Raw genomic sequence first — 17,141 nt, 5'->3', positions numbered from 1 at the left:
TGCATACTGCATAATGCATACTACATACTTCATACTACATACTGCATACTACATACTACATACTGCATACTGCATATTACATACTGCATACTGCATACTGCATACTACATACTACATACTACATACTGCATACTGCATACTACATACTACATACTATATAATACATACTACATACTACATACTACATACTGCATACTACATACTGCATACTGCATACTACATACTGCATACTGCATACTGCATACTACATACTGCATACTGCATACTGCATACTGCATACTACATACTGCATACTGCATACTGCATACTACATACTGCATACTACATACTACATACTGCATACTACATACTGCATACTACATACTGCATACTACATACTGCATACTGCATACTGCATACTACATACTGCATACTGCATACTACATACTGCATACTGCATACTACATACTTCATACTACATACTGCATACTACATACTACATACTGCATACTACATACTTCATACTACATACTGCATACTACATACTACATACTGCATACTGCATATTACATACTGCATACTGCATACTACATACTACATACTACATACTGCATACTGCATACTACATACTACATACTACATACTATATAATACATACTACATACTGCATACTACATACTGCATACTGCATACTGCATACTGCATACTACATACTGCATACTGCATACTACATACTACATACTACATACTACATAATACATAATACATACTACATACTACATACTACATACTATATAATACATACTACATACTACATACTGCATACTACATACTACATAATACATACTACATACTACATACTACATACTTCCATACTACATACTACATACTGCATACTACATACTACATACTACATACTACATACTACATACTGCATACTACATCATACATACTGCATACTACATACTACATACTTCCATACTACATACTGCATACTACATACTACATACTGCATACTACATACTACATACTTCCATACTACATACTACATACTACATACTACATACTACATACTACATACTGCATACTACATCATACATACTGCATACTACATACTACATACTGCATACTACATACTACATACTACATACTACATACTACATACTACATACTTCCATACTACATACTACATACTGCATACTACATACTACATACTACATACTACATACTGCATACTACATCATACATACTACATACTACATACTGCATACTTCCATACTACATACTGCATACTACATACTACATACTACATACTGCATACTACATACCACATACTACATACTACATACTGCATACTACATACTACATACTACATAATACATACTACATACTACATACTACATACTACATACTTCCATACTACATACTGCAGACTACATACCACATACTACATACTACATACTGCATACTCATCGATCAGACAGTATGCAGAGCGTTTACCCACAATGCATTCCGCTCCTGCCCGAGCCGAAATCAGCCGGCCTGAAGCTGATTTCTCTTAAGCTCTAAACTCTGTAAACGCCATTTTATAATCAAACTTCACTCTGTTGAGCAGACAGAGGAAGACTAGAAGTAGAGCCTAACAAAAATATATTCAAATATTTAAAAAAAAACTTTGAACCACGAGTGCAAAACTAAATTCTCTAAACTTTAGCAACATTTGAAACATTTTCAGGAGAGAAAGTAGTCGTTTAGATCCCCAACGTGTTGAAAACCTGACAAAATACCGGCTGTTTACAATTTTGTTCCCACGAATTCGGCACTACTAAAGCTAGCCGCAGTGAGCAACGCACTTCCGTTTTTTTTCACAAAATAAAATACCCGTTGCCTTTTATCATAGGGAAAGCCATTACCATACAATTGGTGCTTTTGTTTTGAAAACAGGAAGTGAACCTACCCTCGTTGTAGCTAGCTTGAAACTGCCGTTTTAACAGGAAATGACAATCGGAGACGTCACGTTACGTTGCATCTTGGGTAGTTTGAGTATGAGTAGTAACCTCATGATGCATACCCAACATTTAGGAGAATCTAGTATGCATCCGATGCACGTGGTATGAAATGCGCTGTATAAATAAAGATGCCTTGCCTTACAGTATCATGCCGTATCAGAGCACCAACAGTTTGAATGAACACTGAAGCCGTTATGATGCTCAATGCTCCATCTCAGAGCAGTTGTTGGGGTGTTAAATGGCAGCAGAAGTGACATAAAAGCTAAAAGTATAAGTAACCTAACTGCCCCCTTTAGCCCCAGCCTCACTCTCCCTGCCCTCCGGCTGGATTCTCTGTTTGCTTTATGGACGCAGAAACACACGTTTTACTTATCCAACCTCAGGAGGAGGAATGTGAACAGGGAGATACTGAGTGTTGTCAGAGGAGCTGAGAAATCTAATGAAGCAGGAGGGGCCGCTTCGGCCGAATAATCCGGGGCGGATGGTCGTCCTCTTCCAGGAGACATGTGGAGGCTGATAGCGCATTTTAAGGAGGGCGTCAAATTCTTGAGACAGTTCGAGTTTAAGATTTCTGCTTCGGCGGAACAGGCGTCCGGCTCTCAAATGTCCGGCGCCCTCAGAGAGATAACGATAAAACTGTAATATTAGAGGGAAATCTGCCCAGCAGAATGCGCGCTGCCCGTCGGGGTGACGTGAAAGCGCCGGATTCCTCGTCTCTGTGGGGTTTCACTGCAGAAACATGAGCCTGAGGGTCCACCGCACAGCCACAGCTCGTATAAATGCAATGTGCACGTGTGGTGCATGCTGCCAGCAGGATGCAGAGGTCCTCTGCAAGTGGAGAGTCGCCTCGCTGCCGCGATCCCTTAAAACTACAAGAAGCCCATTCAGGTGGAGGTGGGCAGCCATGTTTGTTTCCACTCAGAGTGACCGGAGCCGCGGACAGAAACAACATCCAGAGCATATCTGACGGATGATGTTTGTCATTTTGTTACAGATCTGTGCCAAGTGGAGATACAGGGATGCTTTTGTTGATTTATGGCGAGGAATCACGATCCTGCAGCCAGTGTTGGCCAAGTTAGTTTTAAAAAGTAATTAGTTACAGTTACTAGTTACTGCTCCCAAAAAGTAATTGAGTTAGTAACTCAGTTACCACATTGTAAAAGTAATTAGTTACTCAGCAAAGTAACTTTGGCGTTATTTTTTGTGTTCTATAACATCTTTAACGTCAAATAAGTTTATATTAACTGATTGAATTCATTCAAGTTAAATACAAGAAACTTGTGCTAAAGGAAAAAAAAAATGGACCAGACTCAGTGAATATTTCCCTATATTTCATTAATTCACCATGTGCAATAATAATAATAATTAGGTACTGAGCAGCATTGTAAATACTGTTTATTGTATTATTGTATATACTAAGATTTTTCCTTATCTTATTCTTATTCATCCTGACTTAATCTTTTTTCTTTTTTTTCTGTAAACGAAGACACTGCAAAAAAGGAATTTCTCGCAAGGGATTAATAAAGTAATTCTGATTCTGATTCTGAAAACTCTAATCTTTGCTTTTTCTCTCGGTTCATTTCTATTGTATTTTTTTCCCCTCACTATTTTTATTGGATTTTTCACATTTTCACAAAAATCTGACAATTTTTAATAATTTAGCTGAAGTATGTTTTATGCTTTATTCACACGGCACATTTCAAACACAAGTGTAACACAAAGTGCTTTGTAGAAATTAAATAATGGTTTAAAAAGCACTTAGAATAACAGTGAGTGTGACATATGTTTAGATTAGTCTTAAAGGGATAGTTCACCTCTTTTAACATGAAGCTGTGTAACATCCCATATCAGCAACATCATTTCTGAACATCTTCTTACCCCCTGCTGCGTCCTGTGAGCAGAGTTCCAGCCTCGTTTTGGTGTTGATGAAGGTAGTCCGGCTAGTTGGCTGGGGTTAAAAAAATAAAGCGTTTTGCTTCTCAAAACAATATGCGTTCAACAGAGTAATACATTTGCATCACAAAATGGTTCTCCAGGAAAAAGTCAGACCTCACAATCGCTTGGCCCTATTTTCTCTCCCTTCGTATCACTGCCTGCTGCCGACAGCCGCGCCTGTTACGGTGTTTGCTGCTCGGTCTGCACAGCAGGCAGTGATACGAATGTCAAAAGAGGCGAACTGTCCCTTTAAAGTCATGATGGGTGTCAGCTGGGAGGAACCTGAAAACTGAACGTTCTCCCTCCTGTTTTAGTCTAAAGCCTATTTTTCATTTGCAATTTAACTTAAAAAAAGACGTCTCGATTGACCCGCCGCCGTTCCTCTTCGTTTGTCACGTGTGCCAAACTGAGGCGGCTCAGCGCCGCATCAATGAGTCCTTACACACATGAAGCTGTACCTGCAGAAAATTAGCTTCTACAACTACAATACAACTTCACATTCTCTACTGCACACAGGTGAAGCCATCGGCCACATCTTCTATTGGTCAGAACAGACTAAGAAATAACTAAATCGGTCCAGAGCACAAATCCTCACAATTTCACAACAAAAGGCTCCAAAGTTGGCAACTCAATGTGCTTTACATAAAGACGAGGCATTTAAAAGAGCAGAAAAACAAGCAATTTAAAGAGAATAAGAATTAAATCACAGTTAAAAGCAATCAAAGAAGAGGGGAAAAAGAAAAATATAAACTCAACCATAAGCACACCGAAAGAGAAATGTTTCGCCCCGTATAACCAAGGCAATCAACAACAACAGGCGCCCTGTTTGGATCCACATCTGCAGATATACATCTTAAATGTGCAGGTGATAGTAGCTCAATGCAGAGACTCAGCCCGGTCGTTCCTGTCCTTAGAGAACCTCTTCCTCTGGACACAAGTCCACCCCATCCACAAATGTCCAGAGGGGTCTCCGTATGTTTTCCAATAACTCACTTTTCCCTTTTAGGAGATATGTTATGGTTTCCAGCATTCGTATGATCCGTTGTTTTCTTCCAGAAGAGTGCGATCAGTCTTTTAGCTCGCAGTAGACACGTGTCGATTAGTAACTGTTCACACTTGGTAAACAAAGTGTTTTTGGGATTAATTTCTATTTTATTTAAGAAGGAACGATGCTCATTTTCATCTGAGGTCCCTGACAGGTTGAAGCATGTAAAAAAGCCCTGATTCAGCCTAATTTCTTTCACTTTCTGTAACCTTTAAAGTGTCCTGATCAGCAGTTCTGCAGCTTCCTGAAGCTCTTTCAGAGTTTTTCTGCTTCTTCCCTCATCTTCAGTCCAGTCCTTGTACCTGAGCATCTTCAGAGGAATGTGTTTTTTCTTCATTAAGCCACTTAACTCTGAGCTGTGAACCATTCAGGCAGGAAAAAGGCTCCTAACTCAAGGGATGAACCAGTGTTGTGTCCAACTTAGCAAAGAAGCCGTTTTAAACTGGATCTTTAGGCACTTTGTTCCCAGCAGCCTGTCACAGAGACACATCATTTGTTGCCATTTCTTTAGCTGCATCTGTGAAAAACAGCTTCATAGTTTCAACTTTTTTGTACATTTACGTTAAAACTGCTTTCAGTTACCAAAAGAGTCAAATTAATATAAGAAATTCAGTTTAGAAAAAATGAATGTTATCACGTCTAAAAGTAGAAAAGTAGGAAAAAAACAGACAATAATAAGAATTATATGTTATTCAACATCAAGAAAAAGTAAATAAGATTCAATTTAAAGCTTAAAAAAGGAATATAAGATATAATCTAATGACTAATTATGGAACAATGAATATAAATGAAATGATTAAACTGTTTTATGCCACCAGAAATGAATAATCTAGAAGCTCTTTGTGGGTTTTAGACTGGAATTAAGATTTGTTCCCATTTCTTTAGCTGCATGTGTGAAAAACAGCAAAGATAACACAGTGTGACAGACAGAAAACAGGATTTCTGCAGCAACAAGGTGATTCCCAAAGAGCTGTTAGCTGAAAACTTGGCATATCTCAGCATGGTGTGCAGTGTGTCCTTAAAACATTTGAGGAAACTGGACAAGTGGAGGACAGAAGAAGAAGTGTCAGGCCTAAAGAACTATCTACAGCAGATGAACAGGATCTGAAAGTGATGTCCTTAAGAAAGAGGAAAACATCCAGCAAAGACCTGACACAGGAGCTGAGAGATGCATCTGGACCTTCAGCTGATCCATCTGCTGTTGGCCCAAGCCTCATCAGAAATGGGCTCCATGGAAGGGTGGCTGTCAGGAAGCCGTTCTTAAGGAAGGGAAACAGGGAGAAAAGGCTGAGCTGTGCCAAAGGACACAAGAAGTGGGCTGAAAATCAGTGGCAGCAGGTCTGATGGAGGGAGTCACACTTTTAATTAGGGCTGGGCGAGTTAACTCGTTAATTATTTAACGCCGATAAATGTTTCATGCAAACATTATTTATCTTATTTTGTAAAAGTCTGTTGCTCACAGGCTTTTATTTTGTAAAAGTCTGTTGCTGTCTGCTGTGGAACAGGAAAAGAAAGTAATCGGCGGATCCCCCAAACATGGAGAAGGGTACGGAACTTTTACTCGGCCATTTTCATTTTAAAGCGATACAATGTAACTTCTCAAAAAGCCCACTCTGGAGCTCCCCCTACAGGCTTGGAGGTAATGTACGGTTACACTGTCGGAAATACAACACACTTTCACTTTCACGTTTCACGTTTGTTGACGAACCGGCGAGGAGTCAGAAGGTGCAAGCTATGTCGACCGAGAAGGTAAGAGTAATCAAATGTACCTGGGAGCGTGAGAGGGGTCTATTTGTTTGTGCGGTAGGTGTGCCAGAAAGCAAGTCGAAGTACTTCCGCTCAGCTCCCGGGCCGCTCCAGCAAAGTTACATAGCGCAGTTTTTCCAACTCAGACCCCCGAAGGACATAGGAGACAGGCCAATCGTAATATTAAAACTCATTCTAGCCGCACAATTTTTTTCAAGCTGTTATTTTAAGGTAGAAATGTTTCATACTATTGCTTTAAAGTTCTTCCAGACGGCGGAGTCGACAGAACCAAAGTCATCTGTAAACACTGCCAAGTTGAATTGTCTTCTCAGCGTAGTAGTTCCAGTCTAAAATATCACTTAAAGGCAAAACACACAACTGATAGCAGCAAGTCATTCAAGGAAACAGACAGTGGAGCGAGGCTTCTACATAAAAACTACAGAAAGATGCTGATGTTAAAAGTGTGTTTGCACAACAAATGTTATGGCACTTTCATTCATATGGCAGCACATTTAAAATAAAGCTAAATGCTAAAAGCTATACACTACTTTTGGATTCATTTTGGGATTTTGCATAGAAATGTGATTAATCGTGATTAATCAGGGAAATCATGTGATTAATTAGATTAAACATTTTAATCGTTGCCCGGCCCTGCTTTTAATGAAAGAGTCTGTTTTCGTGTGATCTGGAAACCAGTTTAGGTTTGAACCAACGCTTCTTATTTTCTGTGGGACACATCAGGAAGAGGAAAATCCTTCATGCGTATGTCAGAAATATGAAACACTCACACATGTGCAGGAGAAGTTAAACACCCCGGCTGCCATGCAGAGATAACTTCGCCGCCTGGGTTTCACATCATGACCAAATGTTCGACAGTTTGGCTAAAAACACAGAAACCTGACCCGGCAGACAGATGGGAGAAATCCTTCTTCCTGCTCTCACTATCACCAATTACACATTTAATTGAATCAGGACACCCAGCACTGCTCTGCTGAACTTTACACTGAACCCTAATTAGCACTCACATTCTCTGAATTACAGAGATTTCACCACAGGCCATGATAAAGGTGACGGTCCTGCTCTTCTTCTCTGCTCCAACACATGTTGTAACGTGTTGCTTTTATAGTAGATGTTGGACAACACTTCAGGTCACGGATTAATAGTCTCAACTTTCTTTTGTGTCATTTTGCCACATTTTCTTTTTTCCATCTTTGTATTTTTGTGAAATCCATATTTTTTCACACAAAAAGTGAACAAAACTAGAAAACCTCAGGACATTTTGAGGGTGCTAATGCAGCTACTGCACACTGAGAGACTCACTTTGGTCTTTAAAAAAAAAAGAAAAACAGTATTTAAACCAAAAGTATGGAAACCCAAAAGGGTCATAATTCAGCTACTTAGCCCTCCATCCAAAACGCCATCTGGGGTCTCTTACACGCCTTTACGGCGCTCGCTGTAAGGATCCAACAGGATAAAACACTCGTAAGTGGTTAAAAAAACTAAAACACGACACAGAAGTAAATTAACGTTATTCCTGCGGTATCGGGGAGCCATCGTCAGTGGTTATGGCGCTCTGTTCACGTCACAATTTGCCTGTGTTATGACTATGGCTGGGCATCGATTAAAATGTTTAATCTAATTAATCACATGATTTAACTGATTAATCACGATTAATCTCATTTGTACGCAGAATCCCAAAAATGAATCCAAAAGTAGTGTATAGCTTTGAGCATTTAGCTTTATTTTAAATGTGCTGCCATATGAATGAAAGTGCCATAACATTTGTTGTGCAAACACACTTTTAACATCAGCATCTTTCTGTAGTTTTTATGTAGAAGCCTTTAGGGGATTTTGTTCTAGTTTCTCCCTGTTTGATTAGCTCTGATTAGAGATGCATGCAGGGGCCAACGGGGGAAGACATGTTGGAATATTTCACAGAGAAAGAAGAGTCATTCCCGCCATTTTATAATCAAACTTCACTCTGTTGAGCAGACAGAGGAAGACTAGAAGTACAGCCTAACAAAAATATATTCAAATATTTAAAAAAAAAAACTTTGAACCACGAGTGCAAAACTAAATTCTGTAAACTTTAGCAACATTTGAAACATTTTCAGGAGAGAAAGTAGTCGTTTAGATCCCCAACGTGTTGAAAACCTGACAAAATACCGGCTGTTTACAATTTTGTTCCCACGAATTCGGCGCTACTAAAGCTAGCCGCAGTGAGCAACGCACTTCCGGTTATTTTCACAAAATAAAATACCCGTTGCCTTTTATCATAGGGAAAGCCATTACGATACAACTGGTGCTTTTGTTTTGAAAACAGGAAGTGAACCTACCCTCGTTGTAGCTAGCTTGAAACTGCCGTTTTGACAGGAAATGACGATCGGCGACGTCACGTTACGTTGCATCTTGGGTAGTTTGAGTATGAGTAGTAACCTCATGATGCTTACCCAACATTTAGGAGAATCTAGTATGCATCCGGGAACTTCTCGCTTACTTAAACTCGCATACTAACTCAAAACGTTAGTAGGAGTAGTAGGAGAAGTTTGCGGTTTCGAACACAGCCAAGGTCTTAACCAGTTCAGTTGATTGAATGAAAATGCTTTTACAGGGACAAAATTTAGATTTAGTGTGACATCACCACACTACATGAAAAAAAAAAAAAAAAATCCTAAAACTTTTAACTGCGGTCGTGTTCAGGCGGGAAAAGTCCAGCTTCCTGTGACTCTGTGAATAACGTCAGTTATAGTTCAGAAAAATAAAAGTTTTCCCAGATCTCTTCATCTCGAACCCTTTTTCAACAGCAACCTTTTCTTAAAGTCGTCTTTTAAAAAAACCTTAGCGCTTAAAGGGTTAATTCCCCGACTGCCTGCCTTGAGTTTAACGCTGTCCGTGTCCCTGAAGCTTCTTTAGTCCAGTTCTCACACAGTTTATCCTCTGACTCTCTGCAGCGTGACGGAGAAGGAAACGGTTAGAAGTGTTTGTATAGATAAACTCGATAATTTCCCTCAACACATAAACAGCTTTGATTACAATATATTGACGTCGTTATGTGGAAGTTTTACATATCAGAGGCTGATACAATTCCTTTCTTCTTTTTCTTAAAATTTAAAACATGTCTAAAGAATTTTTTGATTGTTTTTACAAAATAAGAAAGTAAGCAGGATGTTTCATGCTGGAAATAAACACTCGTGGTCTCAGTTTGAGGTAAACTTCTCTGTAATTCAGCTCTGAGGCATGATGAACCTGCAGGGAGGTGATGCCAGGAGTAACTGTGAAACCTGTCAGTCGCTGCAGTCCTCTTTAAACTCACATTAAAGTTATTTAACCTGTAGTCAAAGCATCATTTGTAGCTCGACAGGACTGGCTGAATCCACGATCCTTTATCTTCTTTTTAGTAGGGCTGGGCGAGTTAACTCGTTATTATTTAACGGCGATAAATATTTTTATCGCGCATTAACGCAGGTTTTATTTATTTATTAAAATTATTATTATTTTTTAGTTAAAAAAATAATACAAAATTTGGCCGAGAGAGGGGGAACGACACGCAGCACAGGGCCGTCTGATGCGGGACTCGAACCAGGTTTTTATTTTGGCTTTTATTATTGTAAAAGTCTGTTGCTCACAGGCTTTTATTTTGTAAAAGTCTGCTGCTGTCTGCTGTGGAACAGGAAAAGAAAGTAATCGGCGGATCCACCAAACATGGAGAAGGGTACGGAACTTTTACTCGGCCATTTTCATTTTAAAGTTCTTCCAGACGGCGGAGTCGACAGAACCAAAGTCATCTGTAAACACTGCCAAGTTGAATTGTCTTCTCAGCGTAGTAGTTCCAGTCTAAAATATCACTTAAAGGCAAAACACACAACTGATAGCAGCAAGTCATTCAAGGAAACAGACAGTGGAGCGAGGCTTCTACATAAAAACTACAGAAAGATGCTGATGTTAAAAGTGTGTTTGCACAACAAATGTTATGGCACTTTCATTCATATGGCAGCACATTTAAAATAAAGCTAAATGCTAAAAGCTATACACTACTTTTGGATTCATTTTTGGATTCTGCGTACAAATGAGATTAATCGTGATTAATCAGGGAAATCTAGTGATTAATTAGATTAAACATTTTAATCGTTGCCCAGCCCTGGTTTTCAGGTTGTCCTGACGACACCATGAACACTAAAGGAAACGTTTGTTAGCTTATTATTCTCTGCTCAGCATCGTTCCCATCGTGTTTCCTGTAGCATTCAAGGCAAACTAACAGATTAATCTTTGTTTCCTCGCAGGTCCCACCGGAGGAAAGCCGGGGAGACGTTCACCTGAACCTGGATCAGCTCCAGCAGGAGAACCTGCTGCAGACTCTGCCCTTTCCAAACCCTCCCACATCCACACGCCGTCACCAGGGCGTCCTCCCGCCGCCCGTGCCCGAGGAGGACCCCCAGCCCTTCACTCTGGACCTGAGGAACTTCCCAGAGCTCGCCAACGCAGACGTAAGCTCGCAGAACCCCAACATACAGGTAGGAGTCCACACAAACTGAACCGTTCTCCTCAGGGCCCAAGCCTTTATGGGGCCTTAAGCAGAGTTTCATTTGGGGCCCCCCTACCATCACCTCAGCTCCAGATGCCTCATTATTTCATAGGCTACACTGTTATGTGTGTAACGGACCCACAATCATTAGCATTATTTGTAATCATCTTACATTATACAGGTGTCATTCTTGTTTTTAACCTTAAAGGGATAGCAAACTCATAAATATGGTTTAATTAGCTTCTACATAAAGAGTGATGTATAAGTATGGCTCATTAATTTAACTATTTGAAAGTAACATCAGCAGGCTGGAGACTGCATTTATAGTAAACACGTTAAATAGTTTAATTTCTTTCAGATGTGCAATGGTGTGCAAAATGTTCAAAATCCAAATCCAAAATAGAATCAAATGACATTCACATTATCTTACAGAAAAATAAAGTTAAATTATATTATGTTATATTATATTATATTATATTATATTATATTATATTATATTATATTATATTATATTATATTATATTATATTATATTATATTATATTATATTATATTATATTATATTATATTATATTATATTTATTAAATAATAAATACAATATTTAAATAATTTTGCCCAACGGTGGCAGCAGCCAACAGGAGGCATAAATGAACCTAGTATTAGTATTTTGTCAAAATTAAAAAAAAAATTTCTGGTGTAATACAATTTTGTTTAAATTATTCAATGTTATTTTAATTTCATGTATATATTTACTTTTTTATCACAACGTCTTGGTGCTCCCTGGGGCCCCCTGGTGGCGTGGGGGCCCTAAGCGACCGCGTAGTTGGCATATGCCTTGGGCCGGCTCTGCTTCTCCTGCTCATCATCACCAGGTTCTGGCTGCAGCTGGTTCCAGTCAGGCGTTCGTCTTAGGTTACCTCACGCAGGACCTTCAGCGGGTGGTTCTCAAACTCGTCCACGAAGCTCAGAGATTTGCACATGGCGGGGGTTGGGTGGGGGGGAGGGGGTTGGTGAAGAAATATGAAAATATGAAACACATGAGTCGAACAGAAAAGGTCAAAGAATGATTTTTTTTTTCACGGTGACTGTGAAGCCGAATCCTGGCAGAGATGTCCTGAAAAATAAAGCAACGTGCATTTAAGGTGAGACACGGCAGGCAAAAACAGGGATTTTTCATGCAGTGGTTCAATTTTTAGATTTTGGGCCAGTCTACTCCTTCAATATGTGTATTTTTTTGTTTTGTTTTTTAACATTCTGTTTATTGGATTTTTCGTATTTGAATAACTCATTCTGAACAAATTTTCAACCCGAGCTCCCCTCCCCCCATTTCACATTACTGGTATGTATGTCTACAGAAATGTACTTAAATACAAAATGTGTTATTTCAAAACATAAATTAAAATGTTTATTTCATCACATTTTGTTTTGTACGTTTCGCCCAAATTTACCAAAATGAATTCCCCTGTTTAAATCTTTAAATGCCGTTTTCTCAAAATCAGTTTTTTGTATTTTTCCAGTATCAATATCTCAGCCTATGGAGCACCTACCAACACCAAACTTTCCAGTTATACACTTAGCAGTATTCTGAAGATATTTACAGAAGGATTTGTTGATAAATCATTTCTGGCCTGATTTATCTGACATTATAATAAAAAAATATGGCGAAAATTTATGTTTTTTAGGCTATGGGCAGTAGATTTTGATTTCCTAGGAAATGAAAGCAGATATCCTGAAATCCCTCTGTAATTTTCTTTTCATTTTGTGTGTAAACAAAATGCAGAAATAATTTTGCACCTGGCTTTATCATATGTTCAGATTTATCTTCCGGAAATATATGCAAATTTGCTCATATTTATTGAGATAATGCCCAATTTGCATAATTAAACGTACAAATTTCTAAAACTTGTAATACATTTTTTTTTCATACTTGTATAAGTAATCAACTGAGGAAGTTTCATGGTGCTATCTATTATTTTAAAATATTACCCTATTCACCTGTAGTGTCTCGCCTTAAACTCAACACATGTGGGACGAGGGGGGAGGGGGGGGGTTCACGGGAAAGTCACGTATGCAGGTATCAGATCCTGAGCCCTGGATGTGCTGGAGGATAAGATGCCTTCATCATCACTGGAAGGTCTGAGGGTCTGAAAACACTGAAACCGAAACGGTTCCGAGGAGTTTTCCTGTTTCTGGACACATTTCGTCATCATTACGACCACAAAAACGCTTCCCAGATGTGCAGTTTTAAAGGTGGCTGTGGTGCAACCGGAGTGCTCCTGCAGGAAAGCCGTGATGCATGCTGGGTACTCCCGGGTCAGAATGTCGGCACGTTGACAGATGTTGGAGGCGGCTGAGATCCCTGCGATGCGTCTTCCTTCGGTGTGGCAGAGACGAACGTTTGTGTGGATTCTCAGTCATCCAGGTCACAGCAAACCCGTGTTTCAATGATTTATCTTAATTCAGTTTACATAACACAACATCTAAAGGCGCTTTATTCTGTTTAAAGTCAATTAAACGCAGCTGGACTTCTTGGTTTTAAAAGACCTCTCGTCTGAAAGGCTTCTTCAGTTTTAAACGAGTTGGTGGAGAGTTTCAGCTTATAAGTAGCAGAGGGATGTGTTGGTGGTTCAAGTCATTCTCGCCTGTCTGAAGGAGCATGTTCTGGTCACATGATCCAAGGTGTGAATGGTTGTGAAACCCCCTGGGAGGAGGCTCGATGCTGCAGACCTGAAGTGCATCATGGAGGACCCTACCCAGTTTGTGTTTGGCTGTTTCGTCCTTTGGGTGAAGCAGGCTCAGCCCGATGGTGCGGTGTTCTGATTCCAGCCAGTGTGAAGGCAAAATGAAGAAGGCTGTCAGATGAGAGGTGAACATGGCCGGTGATGACACCTCCAAGTCTCAGGCCATGGTCCTCAGATGGAAAAGGGGGGATTGGACTCTCTGGGATGGGAGTGAAGGGAAGTATTTCAGGCTTGTTTTAGTTTGGGGTTTCAGAACCAAAATCAGAATCAGAAAAGATTTTATTGGCAAGTAATTTTCACTTACTATATATATATTTATATACTTACTTTATACTTACTTTATATATATATATATAACAGAGTCTATGATCTATAATTAGTCCAAAAAGTTAGTTTTATGTTTTATTTCAACTCAACTTTGACAACACCAAAACGATTCATTTAGTTTTATTTTCTTATTAACGTCAAACCGTTTCTTTTCGAGGTTGAATTCTATGTTTGATAATTATTTCATGCCCTCCTTCGGCTTAATAAGGCTTGTAGATTAAAACATAGCAGAAATAAATGAAGTCTTAAGATGGAACCCTGTGGAACACCACAGATGAATTTCTTACCTTTTAAAGCCATTATTTAAGGTGCTCCTAAACCCAGACTGATGGTCGTATTTACAAAGAATTGAGGTAGAATTACCCCCTATAGAGGATTTTTTTGACATGTCTGTTGTGTAAATATTCAACATTCTTCTTCAGTTTTTACTGCTTTGACTTTATAAACAGTCGGAGTAAAGATTGTGTTTGTGGGATAAACGAACCAGCTATCAGTGCATCTTTCCATCCAACCACATTCTTTATCTGTTTCTCCACATCCTGCTGCACAATAACCTCTTTCATAGCAGCGAGCTCCTCCTATAATCTGATTTCCAAACAAACAGACGTACCTGTAGCAGTGCCATCATTCCCCTCATCACGTCTGAGAGATTGTGAAAGTCGAGGAATGTGCGGCGGCTCGACCTCTTCTGCCTGAACTGAGACGCAACACAATCCGGGCTATTTGAACACGGATTTCTTGTTATATTTTCAACACGGATTGAACCATGGAGGTTTATCTCCGTCTGTGTGGAGATAAACTGAGCGTAGGTCACCTGAGTGTCGCCGATGCTCGAAGCCCAGCTCACAGATGTGCTTCAGGTTGCAGCTGCAGTGCATGAGCACGGCGTCGGGGACACGTGAGCCGCCATGCTGGCGGGGGTCACAGCTGCACTGAATAACACAGAAGCCTGTTGTTCTGTCAGACCGAGTTAAAAAACAAGCCTGAAGCGCTTCAGATCGTGCACAGAGATGAGAAGTCAGCTTAGATTTATGAATTTTAACATTTTCTGGAACAGAAATATTTGAAAACATAGTCTCCAGATATTTGAATTAGACCATAAACAGGTTGTGTCAGTTTGAAGGGTGAACATCCACGTCTGAGACGAACCCTGAGATGAAGCGTGTTGGGCAGGATGGACGCTGGCTGATCAATAAACCAAGCTCCGGACTCAGAAATCAGATTCTGATGCGACTGCCTGATTTTATTTAAATGTTTATTTGAAAAGTAAGTAGAACAAATAGAATTATTGGATTAATTTCTTTAGTTTTACCCAGATTTCATTCACTCCTGTTATGAAGTGGGTGGAAAGCTTTCTGTTTGTGTTGATTAAAGATTAAAAAAAAAAGAAAAGAAAGATTTAAAAAGGGTCACGTGACACCTGTTTTAAACAATGGAATGAAATAAAGAACTTCTATTATTAAATTCACTCTCACGGCTTCTGTTTAAATATATTCAGAGTAGTATAAAAGAGTAGCCTAGCAAGCAAAAAGACAACATTCCTCCAGATATCTTCAGGAAAGGTTCATAAATGCATTTGAACTGTTGATAAACTGGGATTATGAGTCCCAACCCGTCATATAAAATCAGCACGATGACACCTAATTAAAAAAATGTTGGGTAAAAACCCGGTTAAGGCCTGAAGATCACAGAAAGTGGTTCTCTGCTTCTTCCAGGTGACCATCGAGGTGGTGGAGGACACTCAGACGGAGGTGGAGATGGACCTGGTCAAAGAGGGCCAGCGGAACGACTGGTCGGTGTCGTCGTCGGAGTGGATCAACCGTCACAAGAAGCTTTTCTGGCCGCTGTTCTGGGAGTACCCGGAGCAGATGGAGAACGGGCTGGGAGGAGCGGGTTCTGAGGAACAGTCCGAGGACTACGGCTACGAGCCAGAGGACGCCGTCCTGAGGGGAGTGGGCGGAGACTGGGGGCGATACTGGAACAAAGAGTTGGACACAAAGGATAACTTTGGTAAGAGTGCCCTTTAAACCCGAACATTTAAACAACTTAAACCTGTTGGTTACTGTCACTGGTGGCTCAGAAACCGAACACAACAATGCACGCCACGCCAAAGGGTTAAGGTCATCACTTAATCAGGGGTGTAACACTCAGTGGGGTCACATGGCACTGAAAGGATCGGATTATTGGCTAAATTACAGTAAGAATGATTTGAGCAAGGCTAATTCTCCTTGGATATATGGCGGTGAATGAATGGGATCAGAGGCACAAAGCGTGTCATACCCCGGTATGATAGGTGGCGCTGTACCCATTCCAGCTGTTGCTAATAGAGCCACTTCCTGTTGACCTCTTCACCACCAACAACAACAACAAACTCAGGCATTGGAGAAAGATGGAGAACGCAGAGCCAGATGAAGCTACGTCCCTCTACATTTGGTCTGTGATGAGCTGCTTGTTGCACAAACTCGATGCCCAACGGAGCATTCTCCATCGCGTTGTTTGTTTCTTTCTGACGGCGACAACAACAGGAATATCGTCTCCTTTGACTTCCGGGTCACGACCCCGGGAAAACATCTGGAGCATGCACAGAACGCAAAGTCTGTGTTTGAAACCGCATACTACATACTACATACTGCATACTTCCATACTGCATACTGCATACTGCATACTACATACTACATACGGCATACTACATACTGCATACTGCATACTACATACTACATACTGCATACTACATACTACATACTACATATGGCATACTACATACTACATACTACATACTACATACTTCCATACTGCATACTGCATACTGCATACTGCATACTACATACTACATACTG

General features: G+C 40.0%; 1 protein-coding gene across 1 annotated transcript in view; it reads left to right on the top strand.

Annotated features, from left to right (window-relative positions):
• Positions 1–17,141, top strand: part of LOC142365874 (isthmin-2-like) — a 33,797-nt gene that overhangs the window by 4,088 nt on the left and 12,568 nt on the right. The window contains exons 2-3 of the mRNA XM_075447622.1: positions 10,995–11,225; positions 16,020–16,314. Of these exons, the coding sequence (XP_075303737.1) occupies positions 10,995–11,225; positions 16,020–16,314 (526 nt within the window). The remainder of the gene's footprint in view (positions 1–10,994; positions 11,226–16,019; positions 16,315–17,141) is intronic.

The sequence above is a fragment of the Odontesthes bonariensis genome, chromosome 17, assembly GCF_027942865.1.
Source record: "Odontesthes bonariensis isolate fOdoBon6 chromosome 17, fOdoBon6.hap1, whole genome shotgun sequence".
Taxonomy (NCBI): Eukaryota; Metazoa; Chordata; class Actinopteri; order Atheriniformes; family Atherinopsidae; genus Odontesthes; species Odontesthes bonariensis.
The sequence above is the reverse complement of the archived record's forward strand: the minus strand, read 5'-3'. Positions and strand labels throughout refer to the sequence as shown.